This window comes from Corvus hawaiiensis, chromosome Z (assembly GCF_020740725.1).
Source record: "Corvus hawaiiensis isolate bCorHaw1 chromosome Z, bCorHaw1.pri.cur, whole genome shotgun sequence".
NCBI lineage: Eukaryota > Metazoa > Chordata > Aves > Passeriformes > Corvidae > Corvus > Corvus hawaiiensis.
The window spans coordinates 60,861,171-60,884,511 of NC_063255.1; the positions used below are offsets into that span (position 1 = coordinate 60,861,171).

A 23,341-nucleotide genomic window follows, 5' to 3' on the forward strand; every position below is an offset into this window, starting at 1 on the left:
TTAATTACTTCATCTAATGAGGAGAAAAATTTTCTCTTACTAGTCTGGCTTTTTGGGAGTGAGGCAAAAAAAAGATTGGGTGGTTTTCTTGTTCTTATTTGCCTAAAGTATCAGTTTTGTGCCTGACAGGGTTGGTCACTGAAGGAATAGTACAGGACTGAGTATTTTATTAATGTAAATAAGAAGTTATTGCTTTAGGGTATAACTTAAGAAGAGGACACATAGTATGAAGTGTTGACCTTGATGAGACAGAAGACATTATTTTCTTTTTAGAATTCTTTTCAAAACAATGAAATCTTTCATTATAATTCTTTTATGTAACTTTTGTAGAACTCATATTTATCTTCAGTGGCTAAGATGCAGCACAGTGCAGTGCAAATCCACATAATTGTTTTTGCCAAATTGAAAACCCATCATTTAGAACCCAGAAAGCAATAATGTCTGAGAAGGAAAGAAAATCCTGAAAGGCAAAACTTCCTGAAGAGCAGATTAGACAATAAACAATGTGTATTTGATATTCTTTAAGAAGAATAAATTGACAGAAAGAAATAGCTATTCCATGGGCCATGCTGCATTTTACTTTGTTTAAATCAGATGTTGCTTATTCTTTCAACTTATAGAAGAAAAAGGTGGAAAATAAAAAAATCTAACTGATTTTGCTAACATAATTTTGAGTGGATATTTACATTTTTCTTATAAAGTTCCCTATTTATTTGTTAGAAGTGATATTTTTGCATACTTACATCTTTTCTCTTGTAGTTTTTACTGGACAGACTATAACTGAGGTTGATCAAAACTAGTCTAGAGATTATGAATTATTTATCTGATCACCTTTAAGACATTTAATGATCTCATCATCTTCTGATGGATTTGTAGAGAAACAATAGATGATGAACAGATATTAGGCTTAATAGATTTGTTATTTCATTTAATAGATTTAAGTAACTCTTATTTAACCACTTATAATCTACTGAAAAAAATCCCTTTTTGTCGATTACTGATCCAATAGTCCACATAATGTAAAAAAAATGTTGACAATTTCGTTCCATGTTCCTGCTACATCCACAGGTTCTATGTCTTTTTTAAGATACTAGAGGGAAAATAAACTTTTGGAGCATATTTAGTTTTAATTTTTACATCACAAGTTTTGAATTATTGGTTTACATACTTTCTTCTGAAATATCTGCTATAAGGTAGTAGAAGTCTATTGCAAATAGCAAGGCTCATACCACTGAGGAATCTCAGTATACTCTCTCCAATGTGGTTGCCAGCAAGATGCACTTGTTTTCCAGAGAAATATCACCTGGACTTTTCATAGAATCATGGGCTCAGGGAGTAGTTAGGGGTAGAAGGAATTTTTAAAGATCAACCCTCTGCCATGGTCAGGTACATCTTTAACTAGATCAGGTATCTCAGAATCCTCTCCTGCCTAATTTGAATGTTCCCAGGGATGAGGCATCCACCACATTTCTGGGCAACCTGTTCCAGGGTTTCACCACTCTCCTCAAAAAAATTTCTTCCTTATATTTAGTGTAAACCTGCCCTCTTTTGTTTTAAAGCTATTATTCCTTGTCCTATCACTACATGTCCTGTAAAAAGTCCCTCTTCAACCTTCTTCCAAGCCCCTTTAGGTACTGGAAAGCTGTTATAAGTACTCACTGGAGCTTTCTCTTCCCCTGGGTGAACTATGACAATTCTGCCAATCTTTCCTCATAGTAGAGGTATTCCAGCCCTCTGATCATCTTTGTGGTCCTTATTTGGGACTTGCTCCAACAGGTCCATGTCCTTCCTTTGCTGAGGACTCCAGAGACGGATGCAGTACTCCAGGGGGGGTCTCACCAGGGCAGAGTAAATCATAGGTCCACGACAGGCCAGTAAAACCAGTGGAAGCGACTTGCCTCCTGTGCTCTCTAAAGGACAGAGTGAATTGTGGTTACTTGGCATGACTGCCTGGGTGTAGCTTGCAGTGTTATTCTCTAGAAGAGTCATGGTTAGAGAAGGGCACTTCTTGTGGGTGCATCCATTCGTGTTGGACACCTATCTGACACTGACCTCTGCCTTGGCAATATATGTGGCTGAACGCCAGTGACAGTGTTGTTTTCATATCATAGATCTGGTTTTCATCTGTAAGAATAAACATCTGTATTTGCTAATAGGCTCTTGGGCACAGGGAATCTCATTCTTAAATCAACTATGTTTTTTCTTCAAATTTTAAGCAAAGAAGCACTTGTCAGTCTTAATTTTTTCAGTGCAAATAACTCTGATGCTTGAGACCCTCCAGCTAGTTTTACATGCTATAGAATCATAGAGTGATACTGTACCTGCAGTCTTTGTAGAGTATCCTGTATGCAGCCCTGTGAGCTGAGTGTATAGAAGCAGCCTGAAAGCTCTACAGAAACTTCCTGAAAAATGAAATATATATTCTGCATTATATTTCTCTAGAAAAGTCCAGGTAACATTCCTTGACACAGGTTTCTACTTTTGGTAGCGTCTGGGGTAGAACTGAAGAGCAACTCCTAAATTAATACGAGACTACAAATGGTTTTTTTTCTTTCTCTTCTTATTCCCCATTCACTTAGCAGCTCTTTCTCAAGAAAACTAGAAAACAGTTTTCTAACATGCTTAAAGACTAGGTTTTCCTTACTCCAGGAAAAGCTGTTTTATCCTATTAACAGCTTTCTCTCTTGCTAGCATCCTTCCCTTAATATTATATTAGTAACTGTTTTCTTGAATGCCACAGAGAAATATAACAATATTATTACCTTTCAAATTGCATTTACTGAAAATAAGTACAAGTAAGAAATTATACTAATATAATGTGATGTGAAATTGCTAATAAAATACTGAAATGCAGTGAATAACTCAGAAGATATTTGAGTATCTCTAAATGGGAGAGTGATCAAAAATATCATAGCATTACATGGATGTTTCAGACCATTCAAATGCAAAGTAGATTTCCCCTTACTGTTTTTTGTTTTGGGCAAAGCATTATTAGGCTATCAGTATTGAAGTTAGTAATGGTCATTTATCAATTAAAATTATTTTCTGTAGGTGATTCCTATGTATACAGTCATTCATTTGCCAGTGGTAAATCAAAGTAAATTTGCATCATTAAAAAAAAATCTGTTAACATTTTTGTGCCAACAGAAGAAATAATAATGCTGAATGTTTCTGCCTTACATTTTCCCTCATACCTCACCATGTTGTGTGAGCAGTTTTTTAGCCTTATCTCTGAAAATGCTCTATATTAGCATTACTCATTTTTTTTGGATTGGGCAGTTATAGATTGAGTGGTTAAGTAAATGAATCTATGGGAGTGACAGATCGAGGATCAGTATCAAGGCATTCCCTCTCTCCCAGTCCAGTGTTCCGGCTGCAGAATTACCCATCTAAACATTTTAGCTGAGTTTCAAAATTGTCATTTTTGTACCAGAATGATGTGATAGAGGTATATGGCCCCCCTGAAGAGACAGAAACGTGTCTGCTTCATTCTGAAGAAAGTGCGTCAAGCACTTCCACCTCAATTTTCCTTCTTTCTTAGGAGTTAAAATGTACAAGAGAAGGGGCATAATGAATCCCTTGTTTTATTTTGCTTGTGGGTTTTTTGCTTTACCTACTAAGATGTCTTTATCTCAACCCACAAATTTCATCACTTTTACTTTCCTCTCCCCCATCCCACTGTGAGGGAAGTGAGCAAACAGCTGTGTGGGGCTTAGGTGTTGGCTAGGTTTAAACCAAAACAGTTTCCTATAATACCAGTCTCATCACAGGAAGGTGACATTGTGCATTTCCTAAATGTCAGTATACAAAAGATCCTCCTTTTGGTGTCAATTTGAAAATAAACTGTATTCTACTCCTGATTTGCCAGTATTAAAAATAGTGTGAATTCACTTTTTAAAAAGTACTGAATTGGCAGGAAAAAAATATTTATTTGGATTCATGACACAGTAAAGAAACGAAGTCATATTTTTTAAGAGCTTTTTAGAGAGCTCTATATGTGCTCTAAAAAAGAAAGAAAAACTCTGAACCTAGAACTGTAGTATGGTACAGTCCTGTGGTGAGCAATAATGTCAGATAGACAGATCATATCTTCTTTGCATTATAACAAAGAAACAGAATGGAAAATTAATGGCAGAGGAGATTTTCTGTTAAAAAAGTGTTGAAACACTTGCAGAACCTATCTGTTGTCTTCTGCTTCATAATTTATTCTGTCATGGGTCAACATACAGCAAAACGAGAGGGGATCTCTGTGTTTCTCATTAGTCTTTGATTAGGCTAAGTTTGATTGTTATGGTGTGTCTCAAGATCATGTGCTGTATGGTTTCAAATTGTTCTCCTAATGAGAGTGTTACTTACTTTCAATAAAATATTAGTTTAAAATTATGTAATTTTCATTTGCAATACAGAGTAAAACTGACAATGGATAGAAAATGCTAATTTAATATGTTGTATTTCGATTAAAGTTGAAACATAAGCTGTAAAAAGTGCTTTTTGCTTTTCCAACACTTCTTATAATTTCATGCAAATATTCCATTCATTGGCATACAACACCTGAACTGTTATTGACTTTAAAATCATAAATGAGATTTATTCTGTCAATTAAATATGGCAAGTTCTTGCCTATATTACAAAAATACATAGAACTTGTGAATTCCCATTATACAAAATCTAAATTTCAAGTATATGTATGTGTATATGTGTGTGTTTAAAACCCACAGCATCTTTGCTAGCTAACACCTTTGTGTAGAGTGCATACTCTCTTAGTCTTATTGATTTTAATGCAGCTGTTAAGAACTGCGCTTATGCACCAGTTTCCTGGTTTGCAGTCCCACTAAAAAGATTTCACGTGACCAAATTTTCCTCAAGCCTCATGCTTCTGTGACTGGTAACAGTGGATTTAGATTGTGTGTGCTCTGTGGGATAGATGTATGGGAGACGCATTAGAAAGGTAGATGGAACATCAATGCAGAGGGGGCGTATAGTTGACTCCATTATGTATTCAGGTGCACGGTGATATATTATAGATGTGGAAAGGAGACATTTTTAAAGACCTTTTTGCACTTGAGAAAGATGAGGCAAGGACATTAAGAATAAGACTCTGATAACACTGCCACCGCATGAAAAGTTGTGGCTGAGACTTCAGTAAGATGCTGTTCAACCTCATAGAACTCTTAAAGCCTCATCATTAGTTACATTATGAAGTTTTGTTGCAAAACTTATCTGTCTCTCCGGAATGTGGCATCATTTAAAACTGCCTCCATCTACTGTGATCACTTCTAAGTATGCCAGAGGAGGAATCACACTTTTCTTTACATGTTCTCCTTCTCCCACACTATGATCCCTTTCATGGTAGGTTATTGACTCTCATGTCTTGGAAGCTCTGCAGAATAGCCAGAAAGATTGATTTTTCCATGACTGCTCTAGGCTATTTCTAGTAACATGTGAATAATATTTACTTTTTAGACATAATCAAATCACCCAAACAATATTAAATTAATATCCTTCGTCTGGGAGAAACCCACAGAAGTCAGGTCTAACATGTTTTAATAGCCATACAAACTTATGCATAGGTGTACTAGACATCATGCTTTAATATTAGGTAAAGTTCCTTTCTTTTTGCATTATGCTTTACAGGAAGACGATCTCAAAGAGAGCTGCAGCATATTTCTCAATGTCAATTTTAAAATTTTTATATTTAAGGAATGAGTAGTATAAACGATTTTAAATTATTCTGCTGAAGTCCAGTCCATTTCCAGCATAGGTCCTCAAGGGTCATTGTAATTTTCATAGAAATACAAGAAGCATTATGTTAGGAACTCAGTGAAAGTGATGAATAAAAATGTCTGAGAATTCCTGTTAACTGCAGGCCATTGACATGGTAAAATATAACAGCATGCATTTTTCAAGGAGGTGTATTTAGGAAACTGTGTTTTGTTGTGTACTTAAGGTCTTAACCTGCAAGTTGTCATCTAAATACTTGGTTGCCTATCAGCTAATATGGGGGGACTGTGTCTGCTGATTTTAATATTCTTTTCACTATTCATTGGTTTCTTTTCCTTCTGTTTCCTTCTGCCTTTCTTGGGGAAGTTTCTGAGGAAAATCTCAGTCAGGGAAAATTTCTGTTTCTTTCCCTAGAAAATAGCGTAGTATGCAAAATCCCATTACATAAACTTTTTATCAAAATCTTGGGAAGGCAGAATTACAGTGTGTGACTTCTGGAATGCCTAGCTAAACTCTTTCAGAAGCACTTTCTGTCAAAATTCTGACATTGGTATACCCTTGGATTTTTATACCTACGCTTTAACGGGTTGGAACAATGTCTGCCATATTTAGCTGCTACATCCAGGATGTTTTTATTATCCCCACTTCCCACCCCACCCCTTTAAAATTAAGCAATACCAGACGTCCAACCACAGTTACACCAACCCACTCTGGTACCTACAAGAGCACCAGCTACTGTACCTTAAAATGCTGCTGCTGGGGAATGGAGGTCCTCATTAAAACTTTGGGTTCTAAAGTTAATCTATGCCACATTCACCTTCACCTGCACTTCTGGCATTGCTGAGCCTGTTGCAAAAGCTGTCAGTGACTTGTATTCTCAAGTTAAATAGTATTGAAAAACCGGTGAAAAATACTGTTTGTAATTGTGATATCTCTGCAAGGCACAGTAAATTTGCTGGATGCATTGTGAAGGTCTTCAAGGACACTACCTTCTTTCATGTTGATGAATCTTAGTGTTCAGACCCTATGTGTAGGATCACACACTTTTCACCATCTTGAATCATCTCGTCACTGAGTTACATTGGCATCATGCTGGGTATTGTATGGATCTCAGGTAATTGCAATAATTCTGAATTAATTGAGGAAAGTGCAAAATTAATCTTTGAAATAAAGATAAAATTCTTTGTGAGATTTTCAATAGCCTCTACTACTATAGAATGCCTGCAAATTTATGTTGCATGTGTCCTGGCAACAAGTTGTCATTGTGTCTAGTTATTGTTTAGGGAAATAACAGCAAAATAATTTGCCCAAGATCATACCAGAACATGAATTAGAATGAGTATTTCCAGTCCTAAATGAGCATCTTGCAGCTTGGGGGGTAACCCTCATCATTCAGAAGTATGCATGGGATTCTCAGTGGTGGAATGGGAAACTACTGAAACCAAATTACAACCTGGTGTCAACATACACCCTTGGCAGAAAAAGCAGCCAAGTAAGTGCAGGCTGAACGTTTTGGCCATGCTAATTAGCTTTTGATTTTCTCATGCGAATCCCTATTACTTTACAAAAATGCATATCTTTATTTGAAGACTTTCCAGATTTATTTATTGGAAGAAAAAGCTGATATTTTCATGTTTCTGAAAAATTTGAGTGAATTTTTTGGGCAATATATCTAAAAGATAGAAATCATGTTAATTAATTGGTTCAACATTTTGCATCATCAATACTCTCTTTAACTCAGGGAAGAGGAAAAGAAACATGTCACATCTAAACTCTTCCCCTCAGTTTATAATCTATAGTGGGTAAATGGATAATTTTTGAATGTGTGTAATAAAACTTACTCTTAGGCTGAAACATTGTATTTCAGGTTCAAGCTGAATCAAATTTTTACAGGCAACCTGTTGACCTCTAGGCCAAAAGTAGATAGGGTTGTAATGGAAATGCTGATGAGCCTTAATAAAGCAGCTCTTCCAAGTGTCAGAATTTCATCTAGTACATGTACTGCACTATATTACACCTCTTACATGTACTGTAAGTGACACATGAAAAAATCAAAATAATGTCAAATACAACAAATGTATGTCACATTGGTGCAGACACCTGAAAAAGGTGGTGAATGTGAGAAAACCTTCTATGGCAAAATAAGAATACCATTTTGTAAGACCTCCTTCTTGCAGTACAATTAATTACTGAGTTCATTAATTAATGAACATATTAGCAAAAGAACACCATTACTGACCAGTGTAGTCCTGATATATTACCAAGTCAATAAACTATTGAACATGAAACAGGACCTTCCAGGAGATTTTTTTTCTCATAACCCACAAACACATATATTATTCTCGCATGGTCAGCACTTCTTTGGTACCCTTATATTTCATATTACTAATTCTTTTAATCACGCATCCATAGAGCAGTGTTTTATAACACTGGCTAATGAGTAGTTGGACAGGTGACATTGGGACTGAGGCCCTGAAGTGTCAGGTATAATAGAGCAGGATTTTTTTCCTCACTAGGTTTTTGATTGTAAAAGGTTGTAAAGGGGCAGATAAGATAAGAGGAATAAAAGACACTTGTAACAGAAATTTGTCAGAGAAATATATATATTAAATGTATCCATGAACTGTAAATGTCTTTACATTTCTGTCTGATGCAGATAAATAAGTAAAGGGATCAACATTTAAATAATTCTGAGGCTTTTTCATTGTCAGCAGCCAAGGACCTTAGCCAGGCCTAGCTAATGCTGAATGTAATTTTTTTTAAGTCACTACAGTTAAGATAATTATTTTTGGTATGGAAAGTATGTGTGAGTGTGTGTATTAATTCTTGGGAAAAGGCAAGAGTCTTCATAATTCTTCAGTATCTCTGTGGCAATGCGTACCAAGCACCCTTCCCCCACCTTAGCCCCCCAAGTAATCATTGATTGCATCTAAATCTATAGAGATATCTTTTCCTGGCAGCTCTGGTAGTTCCAGTAGATTGTTAATCTGTGAATGATCACAATAAGCCTCTCTGTCTGAGAAATCTCCATGCAAATTACATCTAAATGCATGCCATAAATTTATTAGTAGCAGTTTGAAGTGCACAGGTCATCTTCTACACTATTTAAAAACATATGTCTGTTACATTAGAAAGAGTCTCATTCAATTTATATTCACTTTTCTGTGGATGTAGCTAGCCCTTGTCAAAGTAAACCTGTGTAATTTTTGAAAAAAATTTAAAAGCAAGATGAGAAAGTGTATTATTAAGGAAGGTGTATTATTTAGCAAATTTGAGATCTCTGCATGGGATTGGAGTTTTAGCATTGCTACTTTGAAACAGAAAAATACACATTTAACAGATGAGTGAGTGTTAAGAGGTTAAAGGGTATGCCTAGATATTGAAGAAAGTGACAGATGTAAAGGCAAACTACAGGATGTTTTATGAACCAGTCCTATTCTTGTACTTGATCATTTTATTCTGTTTTGGGAACATATCAAATCCATTACTTCTTTCTGCAGTGGAGTTATGTCTTAGGTGAACCCCAAAAAGGAAATTCAAAAATAACCTTTGGATTCCATGGGAGAAGGGGAAATATATCTGTAGTTTTCCTTTCCATATATTTTTGTTTCTTGATTTGAAACTGGTATGCTCCAATGGTAAGACATCACTAGTAACTTCTTTTCTTCAAGAAGTTGATGTAAAACCAGGACATTTATGGAACTCCTACAGCATCCTCATCCACACAACTTTTTTTTTCCCTAAAGAAAATAGAGCAAATCTTTTAAAGATTTTAGGAATGTATTCATCTCCATGGGACATACTGACATATTTTTGGTGTTGAAAGATAATTAATTTCTACTTTAAAAAGGAGCACAACTTTGAATGTTGGGAGGCTGGGTTTTGCTATACAGTTCATACCATTCTAACCATCACAACAAATTTGTACAAGCAGGAAGAAATACATTAACATGTGTTTTCTGTTTCTTTTTCCAGGCCATCCGCTGTACACTGGTAAATTGCACATGTGAATGTTTTCAGCCAGGGAAGATTAACCTGAGAACCTGTGATCAGTGTAAACATGGCTGGGTGGCACATGGTAAGAAATATATGTTCCAGGCTTAATTTTCAATTCTGTCCGTCTTTACCAGTATCTTTAAATAATAAGAACTGGACTGAATACAGACAATAGTGGTACCTCTTTGTTCTACACATGTGTGCGTGCACATGGGTTTGTGCATGTGTATGCATGCACGTGGTTTTTTTACAGCGATTTGTAGGATGAAAGAGTCTGTTATTCTGGTGATAGCTTCAAGTGCCACTGGAGTTCAACAGCTTGTGTACAGCTCAAAAGAATATTCTAGCGTTCAGAAAATAATGTAGTTCTAGTAGGGCTTAACAGAAAGGCAAAAAGCTTACAGTATGGTTGCACAGCAGAGTTTGTATTGCAAAAAAGCATCAGCCGATAAGTCATGGGGCCTAATGGAAATGAAAATTTACCACTGTCAAACTTTCAGATCCCACATATTGGGATAAGATCACTATGTGTGCCGAAGATATTGCTACTGGAGTTTTCTTCTAATAATCTATGCTATTGGCACCTAAGCAAGCCAAGTGTCCTCATTCTCCACTTCTGCCAGATGTTCAGGGGCTTAAATTCTGTGAATTTTATTTTATTTTGATGAGACTTTGGGTGAAAGGTTATTACTTTCCTCCTAAGATATAGTTGATGTCTATTTATTTAGTTCATGTCTGTGTGGTTTTGTGCTTAAATGTGCTGACATATGACAAGTGAATGCTCAAAAAATTCAAGAGAGATTGACAGAGAAGTTTTTAAAGCATTCACATATATGGAAAGGAAAGCAAGTATGCAGGTACCATGAATTCCATGCCTTCAGGCTGCCTGGAAATGCCCTAATACCACCCATCTGGTAGCTGGTTGCAGGTTTGTTATATACTAGATTATCAAGGGACATATTTTATCTTTGTTACTCTTATTTCCCAGAAAATTTTCAGTCACAGAATAACCAGATTCACATTTCTTGGAAGAATCACTAAACCTCACAAAATTTGTATGGTTCAGGCATTCTTCAGATTTTTTGTAGAATCAGCATCTGAGGTTTTGCTGATCCAAAGATAGGGAAGCACTGTCTAGCTATTTTCCAGGGTGTCCTCCTGAAGAGCAATAGAAACTGAGAGTCTAGCACTGAGACATCCTGAACTTTCTTTTTAATGAGTACACTGTGGAAAAGTATAATCAGATTTTTCTCCCTGTGAAGTGATTCTGCTCTGTGAAGTGATTGAATTCAAAATCAGAATATATGACAGTGATCTGAGATTACCACAGTTTATATAATAGAAGTGTCCCTGTTTTAAAAATCTAGAAAGTTGAAAGGTGAAGGTGAGGATTAGGGATACACCACCTGCTCCCATACCTGAGTGCTTAACATTCCAAACAGAAAACTGAATACAGCTATATATTATTAGGAAGTGTTTGTTTTGCTACTGTGAATAATGCTCTGATTTTTTTTTTTAGTGCACTTTGTGTACATTCATCTGGAGTATTTACATTTTATGGCAGAGTGAAACAAGCCAGATATATGTTTTGTATGGTCTTATAAATTACTTTCTGGATACTATTATGTATCTTCTTCAATTCTTGATCTTAGCTGTTTTTGAGGATTTTGAGGGCAGCTTTCGGGAGAGAGATCAATTCACTGCAGCGTACCACTTGGATTTCAAAATTACTAAAATCAGGTTGCAGTTAAGAAGTCCTTTGCTTTAAAACCGTTAGCTCAGTACTCTCAGAAGTTTTCCTTGAATGCAAATAGTATTTCCTGCTGCTTTAATTAAAGGGTTTCCTCATGATTTTTATTAATGAATTTCAACTCGGCTCCTTGACACATGATGTAGTGCTTTACTGAATGTAATTACCAAAGAATAGGTGTTTCCAACAGCAAGTACTGTGCTTATTCAGTTCTGATAACCTAGAATCATAATTAACGGAATAGATCAAAAAATAGCTTAGAATTGCAGTCTTCTCATGCTGTACTTGACTAATCTGTGTGGAGTTAATTCATTTTAATAGCTGCCATTTAAAATGTTGTAAAAGCCACCACTGCACTATTGCACTTAGCAACTGCTGGCCTGTTTTCTTTTCTCTTGCTTCCATTGTCTTTCTCACGATTTCTGTTGCTCATCTAAAATAAGCTGCACACCTCTTGAAGGAAAAGGTTTGCTACAAGTTCAGATGCACCCGTCTGGAGTTGCCAAAGGCAGGATTGCAATTATATGAATAGATACATTAGCAAGTACTTTTGTGGCCAGATAAATGTTTCTGTTGACAAAAGTTCACCTTGTCGACCCCTGTACTACACTGGCAATCCTACCATCAGTGTTTCTATGGCCAAAGCCAAAAGCTGCACAGAGCATAACAGCATTATCAAGTACAGCTGTGCATCATGGAGAATGGGTGCTAGGATGAATCTCTGAGTATTTTAAGGGATTTGGATGACTAGACGGTTTTCATTTGTTTTCAGCTGAAGCCTGGCTTTCATGTTGTCAGGTTTGGTGGGAATTTATTTTCTAAATTAAAAATTAAATGGTTTAAACTGGATAAGCCATTTCTTAGACTTTAAGCAGTCAAACAGATAAAGTCTGTCTTTACTTCTTTCTTTTTTAATGGTAAAGATACTTTGTATAGTACATACGGAAAATAAAATCTCATTAAAATCTTAATAGTCAATTTTTAAAGGAGAATTTATTTTAACCCAGGCAATTGGTATTTTGTGGATTTTAAATAATACGGTACTTAGATGACTACAAAAAATAAGACTTTCTTGAGTGCTTGGTTTGTTCTCCTGCTATTTTTGTAGTATTAGAAGAAGCATGCTATGCTGTGAAGATAGTCATGATATTTTACTCTCTTTAGCACAAAAATCACTTAAAATTTATTGTAAATAATGAAAAATCCCCACTCTACTTGCCATGCACTTCATCTAGCAAAAGTATCTTAGCCTGTGAGGAAAGAAATTAAGAAAATCTGCAATAAATGGATGGTGATTTCACTGATTTTGCATTTTTTCTTTTGTGATTGTCATTGTTGTCAGAATAACAACTACCATACTTCTAGCAGAAACTCTTATTTTACCTCATCCAACAGATCAAAAGACCCAATATAATACCAATCAAGTACAGTCTTACCTTCTCTCATAACTGTTTTGCTTGAAAAAAATGTGCCAAGGTGGCATAAGTTATAGTGGACTAAAGCTATTATTTCTGACATTTATTCTACTTAGTTTCAATATCCCCATAAAAAGAACAAATACAAAAACAAACACAAAAACAAAACAAAAACCCAAAGAAACAAACAAAAAGCCCCCAAAACAACGACCTCCAATAGAAAATAGAGAATGTCATAAAGTCAGATGCATAACATGACTGTGACTACTTCATTTAGAATAGTTGACTTTTCTGAATTTCTACATGGTAGGTCATGAAATTTTCAGGTAAAAGAAACATGAAATGAAAACAAAGGGAAGGAAGGATAGATGGAAATAAATAAAAATAAAGAAAAGAAACAGAAGAAGGCTGTGGAAATTTTAGAATTCACATGTCTCTCTTACCCTGAAGTTTCTGAAAGGACTTGATCTAGGAAGAAGGTTTAGAATTAAATGTGAGCTGCATGGGAATGAGACGAGAGTGAAAGCTGTGTTGAAATAAAATTTGTCTGAGTTCCTATATTTGTCTCAGTCCAAAGATGTTAAGTGAAAGAAATCCGGGTTTGCAAAGTCAAAGATAATCCCTAACGAAATAAAACAAAATGAAAACAGGTCACTGATCTTAGAGTCTCTCTAAACCTGGCAGAATTGCCATGTTGTTCTTTACTTAAAAAATGGAGATTTTTAAGCAGGGAGTAAATATTAAAAAAGAAAAAAAAGAAAAAAAAAAAGAAGAGAGAAATGTAATTATAGTTTATTAGTAAAATAATGGGGTTATTTCTTTATTGTCTGATAGGATATAAAAAATTGTCACAATTTATCATATCAAACTGGTTCTTTCCTTCCATTCAATTTATTTAATTATTTGAAATGCTTTAAAATTACTTGAGAAAATAATTTTTCTTTTTAAAGTTATTTATAGATTTTTAGCAAGTAATTCTTTGCAGCTCATTGATAATGAAAGCTAGCTTTTTACAACTTTTAAAGTAAAACTGTTTTAGATGTAGTCTGGCTTTTCTTGTCTTTCACTGACAAGATCATTTCAATCCATCTGTTATAACTTTCTTTTGACCCTGAAGGCGGAGGCATATTTTTCATTACTCAGTTGCTTCCAGGAACCTTACAAGATTAACCTTCATTACTGGTAAACACTTTTTTAAGTGCCCCCCTTCTGCCTGTGCCATTCCTTTATGCTTCCCTTCAGCAGGATTTCCCAAAGCAGCCAATGCAGCAGAGAAAATGCACTGTTATCTTGTGGGCACTCTGACCCAGTATCTGGTTTTAAAGCCTGCCACATTGGTAAGAATGATGTGTTTGCTTTGGGTTACTCTGATGTCGCCCTTAGTGCAAGTCAAGCTGAGGTGAAACCAAATCCAGATATTAGGGCATCCAAGACAAACAATCTTGTTTCAGAGGTTTATGAGACAGAAGTGACAGAAAATAAATAAATCTTAGATGCCCCAAGAACTAATAAGAAGCCTTCCTTTTTCATCCTTGTATTTAGCTGATACTTATATAACCATATGGTCATGAGTTTAATCCTCATGCAAATTTGATGCCCTCAGGTGTCAAGTAATGTTTTCCTGAGGGGTAAATCAGAAGCTTTACCTTACATGTGTTCACACCTGTACCTCCTTGGATTTTCCTGGGAATCTGTTCGGTTTAAAATACTTTTTTCTCTTATTCCTAACCACCCCCAAGACAGCTTAACTCTGTTGGGAAGAAGCTAGACCTTTCCGCTTCTCTCCAACTTTATTAGCTTACATTCCTGGGTTTGAATAAGCCAATGTCCTTTGGACATGGTCAGGTGAGATTATAGCTGACCAGACGTTAAGCATTCAGCTAAGATCTGATCAAGTGTCTGGTAAGCCCTAAACAGACTGTGACCCATTCTGAAGCACAGTGCCTGTTTCTGCTAGGTTGGCCTATATTCACAACTAAAAGTGAAATATTTTCTTGTTGTGAACATTTTATTCTCTGAAAAACTTTTAAATTAGTGATCACACTTTATGCTTTCACAGAATTGTCATTAATATCATCAGATACTAATTGGCAACTCTGAAATATACTTTTTAAAATTATGTTTGCCCTTGATTAGCTATAAAATGCCCATAGACATTTAGACTAAAAGTATTTCAAAAGGGCAAGATATTGTTATTTGGGTGCCCATCATTATTGAATTTACATTTGACAGAGAAGGCCTAATCTCATTTAGCACACCCAATGCCAAGAGATTAAAATTCTAGGAGATGTCTTGAGCAATGATGTCTTACCCTGTCTTCTTAAGGAGAGAATCCAGACAGAAACAAACAGACTCGCTGTGTGCAAGATGGAACAAACAATGACTTTAAATTAGCACCTGGAATTCTTCTTTCCAGTCAGTGTAGAAGCTTCCTTTTGGAAAGGCAGTCAGTGAAATCCATGATCTTGAGCCCTTGAAGGGGTGATAACAAGTTCACTACATGGTATAGCTTCAGATGGGAGGAAAAGAGTGTCTGGTGATGGCTGCTTGATTCCCAAATGAGCAGGATAAATCTTGTGAGTCTTGGGAGTTCAAATGACCAACAGATTTGTGGGGAAGCAGTGGTGAACTTCTTTAACATGCATCCATTCCAGGATGTTTAGGTGACATTACCTGCTTACTTGTCTCTTTTAACACCTATGCTGCTGCACATGAATTGCTGTGATGTGCTAACCACTTTATCATTTTATTACAGTTTATTACATCATAAATTTTTATATCTTCTTAACGATCCTACAAGAAGCTTAATTGTTTATAGGAACATCCTAATTAACTAGAGTTCACTAGGTTAAGCAGAACACAAATTGAAACAGCTCTAAGTGAAACAAACCCTACTACTTCATTCCACATAGTTTCATAAGGTTAAAATGGGATTTGACTGCAAGAATAAAAAATTCATACTGCTTTCAGATGTTTAAATGATAATACCATGGGTAACTTTACCTCAGCTTTCTGTTTTGCATATGGGAAATTGAACAGAAAAGCTTTTTTTACCTTCTAGGAGGAATTTCATTTTGAGCTATAGCATTATGAGGACACTTGCCCCAGATTAATTTAGCAGACAATAGTGTTACTCAATTATCCCATTTCCATCTGGATTTCAGAAAGAGAAAAGATGATACAAGAAATGTATAACATGAGTCTCAGAGACTTTTCTAATTGTATTCTAATTGATTACAGTCAATTTTTCCAAAGTATTTTTAACAGGACCTTTGTGAAATGATCAGAGTACGTGGATTGGGATGGGTAAAACTGATGTGTATGAATGGTAGAGCTATTTTTATGAACCGGCCTTCCCGGGGTCTGAACACCTTCAGCTATCAGCAACCTTAGAACAGCAGGTTTTCCTGGAAAAACTGATGTGGTTTAGCACATGTGGGAGAGCATATCATAGGCTTGAACCAGAGTTACACCCTAAATTGAAACACCACCATTGTCTTGGCTTGCCTTTGTGAAATACATCTATGACACAGGACTCCATTCGAACAGGATGATATTAGCAGGTGGGCAGTGCCTATGGTATTTGCATTACAGTTTTCAAGGCTGCACAAAAGATGGAATAAGTTGCCTGAGAAGTGATGGAATTCCCCCCCTTTAAACATCAAAGATACGTCTTGGCAGAGCCAAAGATAACTAAAGCCCTGCTTTCATCAGAATACTGCACCGGACAATCTGTAGAAATCCCTTCCCACTTAGAATTTCTGTAAAACTGTGAATCACAGTTAATGGAATTGAGGTATATTAGGATTAAGATGGAAATCCTCCAAATACAGACTACAGTCCAGGACTCCCAAATGTGCTTGTGTCTGACTATGTACAGTATGTCAACCAAATGGTGTTAGGATGATTAAGATACATATTAAAGCCCATCTTACTGTTATTAAAGGAGAGAATACTTTTAAGAAGATGTTAATGGCTAATAGGAAGGGAACATTTAGCTTTGGAGACAAGAGACAGGAAAGTTCAAGATGAATGACTAATCAAAGTAATAGAATATTTATTTAGTGTCTTCCATTATAGATTGTAGGTTTCAACAATGACACCATTAATCTATGTGTCAAGGACCAGCAACAGTGGACCTGTCCAACCAAAATGTCTGAGCCAGCAGTCAAAGGCAGTGAGAACGCTCTTCATGCCTGCACCAAGAGCACAGTTCCTTGAGGTCATGGTAGACTGAATGAGATGCTGGTAACTGTGTCCATTAACAATCTCGGGCATAGCAAGGGAATATAGTCAGGTTAAGGGTCCATCCACAGGCTTCAATCAAAAACAAAAGAAGGTGCGGCCAAAGATGGGATTGAAGACCAGGCTGTAACACGGGTCTGAGGGTAATTAGAAGTCAGAACTGCAGCCAGACACATCTACAATGTAGTTTAGGAGGGAAGTGAAGGTCCAGGCCTCAGCTTTAGTAGGGGTTTTGGACCCCTAGACTCAGAATCCAGGCTGGTGGGCAGAACTGGTGCATTGAGGACTGTGACACCACGGGCTCCATATGGGATCCATAGCTGCTCTCTGTAGCTGAGGAGACTGCTGATACCAACACACACAAAAGCAGCTGTGTGCTGGAATGCTCAGATGATTAATCTACATGTGTTTCTCCATCACTAATCATCAGATTAATCAGCTGAAGTCCTCTTTTACATAGGCATCCATACACACTCTGACAGAGAGAACTACAAGGTTCAAAGCCCACAGAAGAGACTGTCTCATCTTCCCTGCTCTGGTCCCAGTAGTCAGGTGTCTTCATTGCTGCAGTATGCCTATGCAGGAAGTTTCTAGCCCAGAAATTTTTCTGAGAACTTGGGATGAAGGTTCTTTATAGCATGTTCCTTTAAACAAATTTGTTGTGAACAAGAAGGGGGGAGAAAAAGCCTACCATTTTATTTTTGTTATTAATTTAGATGGCCAGTTCTGGATCAAAGACATGTTTTTGAGGTACCACTGCATAAACTTAGATCTAACCTAAATTTCTGGGAGAAACAACTTGGGGCTCTTTTTTTCTTTTTTTTTTCAATCTTTTTTTTTGCAATGTTTTCTACTATCAAAGAAAAATGTTTTTCTATAGAAAGAAAACATAAAGGAAGACACCTGTTCGGTTTGCAGGAGTTGACCAGGGAGGCTGTTTTCCTGACAGGCCAAAAGCAACTAGCATAGGGTCCCTTTAAAAAAAAATCAGGATTCTTTTTATTTTGCCCCCCCCTCCCCCCCCATTTCATGTGAGCATTGGCAGAAACTCTGACAAGCAGTTCTTCATATTTTATTATGTTCTTGTCTGGCAGAATCTCTGTCAGGCAAAAACCTTGTCAGCGGAAAACCTGTCGTAGGATCAGAGGAGACAAAAACAGGTGTCACAGAGGCAGTCAAAACTGAAGGAAAAAAAAGATTAGGCTAAAGAGAGAAAGGCAGACAATTACATTAATGCCATTGCTTTTATCTTATAGATGTGTGTGATTATCTCGGGGTGCTGAGTGCGCAATTGCCTCAAAGAAAAGTAGACAGGAGACAAGGGGAAACTTGATAGTTATTAACTGAAGAGGCAGTGTGTCAAAGCTGGATGGGGTTCAAAGTTTTGTAAAGGGATAAAAAAATTGCAGACAGCAAGCAATGTCTGTGAACAAACTGTGGTTCTGCTTTTGGCTACATAAACCTGGTAGCATTCTAGATGTTTTAACTTGGAATCAGATCACAGACAGAAAAATTAATGAAAGTTTTCATTCAGTCGTCTTTAATAACATTTATTTTGTGTACATGCAACTGAAGTGCTGGGGGGGGTTTTGTTAGAGCATGAGGCATGGTGAGGCATGAAAACATGTATCAGTTTAGTAGCTGTGTTGTTTGGGTTTGAAACACCTATTATCAACACATGTTTAATTTTAAAATGCTATTAAGAATCCTTTTACTAAGTGTGAACATCTGTACATGCAAGCTGTAAATAAGTAGATCACATATGTGTCCCTCTGTCAGAGACTCAATGCATTTGGCAAATGGTTTCCATTATTAGTTTTTAAATACAATAAAAGGCATAACAAAAAAAATGGTTTTACCTATGAATCAGAATTTCTCTACTTACTCTCCTTCCATGATCTTTTGTCTTAGTGAACATTTATCTTCTATATGGAAGAAATTGTGAAAGCGATGAAGAGAGAAGTGAAAAAGAGATTACCAAAGGATGCTATGTTGTAGCTGAAATTTGTACTCAGACTGATTCAGGATGTTCACCCACTCATATATATGTTCATGTCCCCCACTCTATTGTTCCAGGGATGAATGGGATAATTTCCTGCACCACGAAAATATTTGAGTTCTTCAGTAGATACTGACAATTTTTCTTGTCCTGAGTCAGCTTCTAAGCATGATGTTTTTGAGGAGCAATTTTTTCTGCCTTCAAAATGCACCACGTTACACCATGTGGGAGGTGGTATTAAACCTGCATACTGAGGCAGATTAGCTTAGACCACCTCTTAGGATTGTAGTAACTGGTGCCTCCAGCACTTTAATCATTACTAAGGATTTGTTACTTTTTTTCCTGTGGTTGATGAAAAACAAGAAAATCTTGAACTCTGAAAATATAATGCTGTTCACATTCACCTCTAAAATCAAGAGTAAACTACAGTGCTCAACATTGCCATTTATAATACTGTATCTGTTTCACCACAGTCAACACACTATTTTTGCAACAGTATTATGGAATCATTTTATGTTGGTATTATATATTTAATCTGTCTTTTAATTTTAGTTTCTTTTGCTGCAAAAAGTGGCCCAGTTATTTGGATTTTAAAAATGTCTGGAAAGCTCTTTGTTATTGTCTAGACAAAGACTACTTTTTTTTTTTTAATCTTCCTGTTCTTGAACAAATCTAGTAATCTAGAAAGATGATATTTGTAAAGTTTTGTGTCATCATTTGTATGTGTGTATTCCCCTTTGGCAAGTTGGGAAACTGGCTAGAGAGTATGCCAGAAAGTCCAGAATGCTTATATTGGAGAGCCCAAACACTGAAATGGAATGAAATCCATAATTCCCTATTGCAACCTATAGACTCTTCTCTGTGATGTTCTGAGATACAGAGCCAGGCAAATCAGCTGAAAGAAAGGGTTTCACTAGACCTTTTCATCCCTCTCAGGGTAATAAAATATTTATCTAGGATCAGGAAATTAGCAAGAGGTAAGTGTATTTACAACTCCAATTGCATTAAAACTAGGATATTTAAAATTCTTTTCTATTCAGCAAAGGCAAAATGTCATGCTTTTATTGTAGCTATTCAAAAAATAATATGAGACCTCTAAAGTACAAAATTCATCACTGCATATTTGTACTTCTTTTACTTAGCCAAAATGGAATCTGCTCAGACACATGGCTTTTAATTTGGTTGACCTTTCTCACTGCACATTGGGAAGGAAGGGGTCTAAGGGCAATGAGTAAATTTGCAGAGCTGAGCCTGTGAACTGGGCACAGTATAGATGAAATGAAAAATCCCTTCTTTGTTTTCTGTATTTTGATAAATTGAAGAAGAAGTTGTCCATTATTTTAATGTATCCTTTGTATTTAATTTCATTTGAATTACACAGTCTCAAAACTCCAGTAAAATATAAATAAAGTACATTTCCCCTCCTTACTTTACTACATTAAAAAAAAAAAAAAACAAACCACAAATTACAAATAGAACATAAAAGTTTGTTCATTGATTTATTGCAAAGATGTCCAAAGTTCTTTTTGCTGAAATCTTGCATAATAAGAATACTGCAGGCTGTAATGTAAAGATTGACATTGAAACAATTTCAAAGCTCTTTTCACATTTCAGATTATACTGAGCAGAATCTCTCTAAAATCTGGGGGATTTTATTTACTATTCAAGAAGGTGAAGATTGAATAAGCCAACATGGGGAGGTTCCAGATTTACATTAGGAAACATTTCTGTACTGGGAGGGGTGGCCAAACCACAGACTTCCTAAAGAAGTGGTCAATGCCCCAAGACACTCCCTGTTCCAGAGGCATTTGGACAACCCCCTCAATATGGTTTAATTGATAATCACCCTGGAGTGCTCGGGCAGTTAGATTAGATAGTCATTTTAGGTCCCTTCCAGCTGAAATATTCTCACTTATTATGGTGCATACTTGATACTTCAGAGTTGGAAAAACACTGTTGAAAGGTTCCTAATTCCTGAACTAATTATCCAGTAAATAATTTTTCATTGTGTAAGGCAATCTTCTTTAATGTTCTCTATACAACCCTTTTTGGCCTCCCTTTCTTAATCAGTTTCAATTTCTGAAACAAGTACTTGAAACTGGGAATTCACCCCAGAAACATTACGTGACTGAGTGTTAGAGTAAAACACAAGGGTATTTTTAGGCCATGAAAATGTTGATTGCTCAGCAAATATGTGATTTTAAGATTTGTTAGATCTCTTCTTGCTGTATCAGAGAACACCTTTTCATGTATATTGAATTAACGAATATCAGACTGACTATCAGGGCAGTGCTAAGAGTTAAATTGCCCTGTTAAGAAAAGGTACCTTTCTTAGTTTAAGCACATAACCAATCCCATCAGTTTTGGAAAAGATTGTGCAGGTTACAATTAAAATGTCACAAGCATGTATGGGTGAACTTTTGATCCCACTGAAACTGTACAAAGTATGAGTAATACCTCATGCTGCACCAGTTAGGGACATTTAATGTGTGCTTTGCGATATTCAGTCAATGATAACTTGTTAATAAAGGCACATCAGTTTACATCATTTTTCAGGTATGATAGAGTATATTCGTTTGTATAGCATATTTAGTCTTGAAGCCTCCTAACCACTTATGAAATCATAAACTACTGCAGATACTCTTGAATGTATTCACTAGTAAAACAGGGCATTGTTCATTAGCATATATAAATTAAACCTATAGTTTAGAACAGAAAGTGATGAGGAATGCATTATCCACATGAAATTATGTGGACAATTCAGGACAGCAGAATACAACTATTTACTCCGAGATTTGACAAGAATCAGAAATTTGTCAAGAAGGCTAAAGCTAATACTCTTTTCTTTACAGAAAACCAACAACGAGATAGGTCCTTCCTTATCTCTTACCTAAAAATGTGTCTGTCTATCAACATAAATGGCGTCTTGAATCCACCTAGAACACTGGCATTAGTTCACTAAGGGTACCAGAGGAGAAATGAGAAATACTACAAAACTTTTCTCTGCTAGCTACATCCTTAGCAATCTCTTTTAAAGAAACAGGAAATTTTTATAAATGACAAATCAGAGTGAGGATTTTCATTCTTCTGACAATTTGAGGGGGTATAAATTTTAAATGTTCAGAAAGAGTTTCAGATTCTTACAGTACTGTTATTTCCCATATGAACACAACTGTGTTTCCTTTCTCTTCATTTACAACCCTTTTATTTTCATGTAGCATGAGGCTTGCTTTTAGCTTGCAAATATTCTTATGCACCCATGCAATAAGGTATGTTTTGTTGTGTTATAAATTCCACATTTTACTGCATATCCTGACTTGTACTTGGAAAAGATAAAATTCACTGCTTGTTTATTGTGTAATATGCATACTAAGGCCACAAATCAAAATTGAAGATAATATGATTGCCATTTGGAACGTTATTCCAATATCACACTAATTAGTATTTGTGTGTGTGTGTGTGTGTGTGTGTGTGTGTGTGTGTTGAGAAGCAGATGTCTATAGATAATGCTGCTAAAAAATAAATATTGCAATTGAATGGAATAGCACAGGTTAGATTGCAAAAATTTCTATCAGCTGGTCAAAGAGTGTGCTTAGTTATTTAAAAAGATTTTATTTACTTTTCCTCTCTTCCATTCCACCTTAACCTTTCCAAAGCTATTATCCTCAGAGTGGTCACATTACATGAAGGGTGTATATGTCCACAGAGTTTTGTAATCTCCTTGTTACGGAAATTAAAAGCTATTAGATCTGTAATCCACCCAATAATTCTTAGCTAAAGATGTCTTATAGTCATTCTCACTTAGACCACAGTAGAATAATGATCTTAACATCTTCAGCATGACACATCTTCTTTTGATGGAAGAACTTGTTTTTCTTCACTGCAGGCATAGTATTTACCATTAAGAAGAGAGAAACAAAAACAAATACCAGGTTATATTAGAAATACAGTATGATTCAGTCATTAAAAAGCACTAAGTATTCAGGAAACTTCTGTCCATGTCTTCATTCTGGTCTGAATTTGCATAAACTTGGACAAGCCAGTTAACATCTTTGGACCCTATTCTCATTCTGTATGACTGAAGTTGAAAAGCTCAGGGTGATCCAGATAATTTCAATAGTCTAGTAGAAGGTGTTCTTACTAATAATATTAACACTAATATTATTTAATTATTTAATAATATTTAATTTTATTATTTAATTATTATATAATTAA

At 35.9% G+C, this 23,341-nt stretch overlaps 1 protein-coding gene across 8 annotated transcripts in view; it reads left to right on the forward strand.

The window, feature by feature from the left end:
- BNC2 (basonuclin 2) overlaps positions 1 to 23,341 on the forward strand; it is a 349,514-nt gene that overhangs the window by 202,721 nt on the left and 123,452 nt on the right. For all 8 annotated transcript variants that reach the window (XM_048291108.1, XM_048291106.1, XM_048291107.1 and 5 more), the window contains one exon: positions 9,697 to 9,799. In XM_048291108.1, the coding sequence (XP_048147065.1) occupies positions 9,697 to 9,799 (103 nt within the window). The remainder of the gene's footprint in view (positions 1 to 9,696; positions 9,800 to 23,341) is intronic.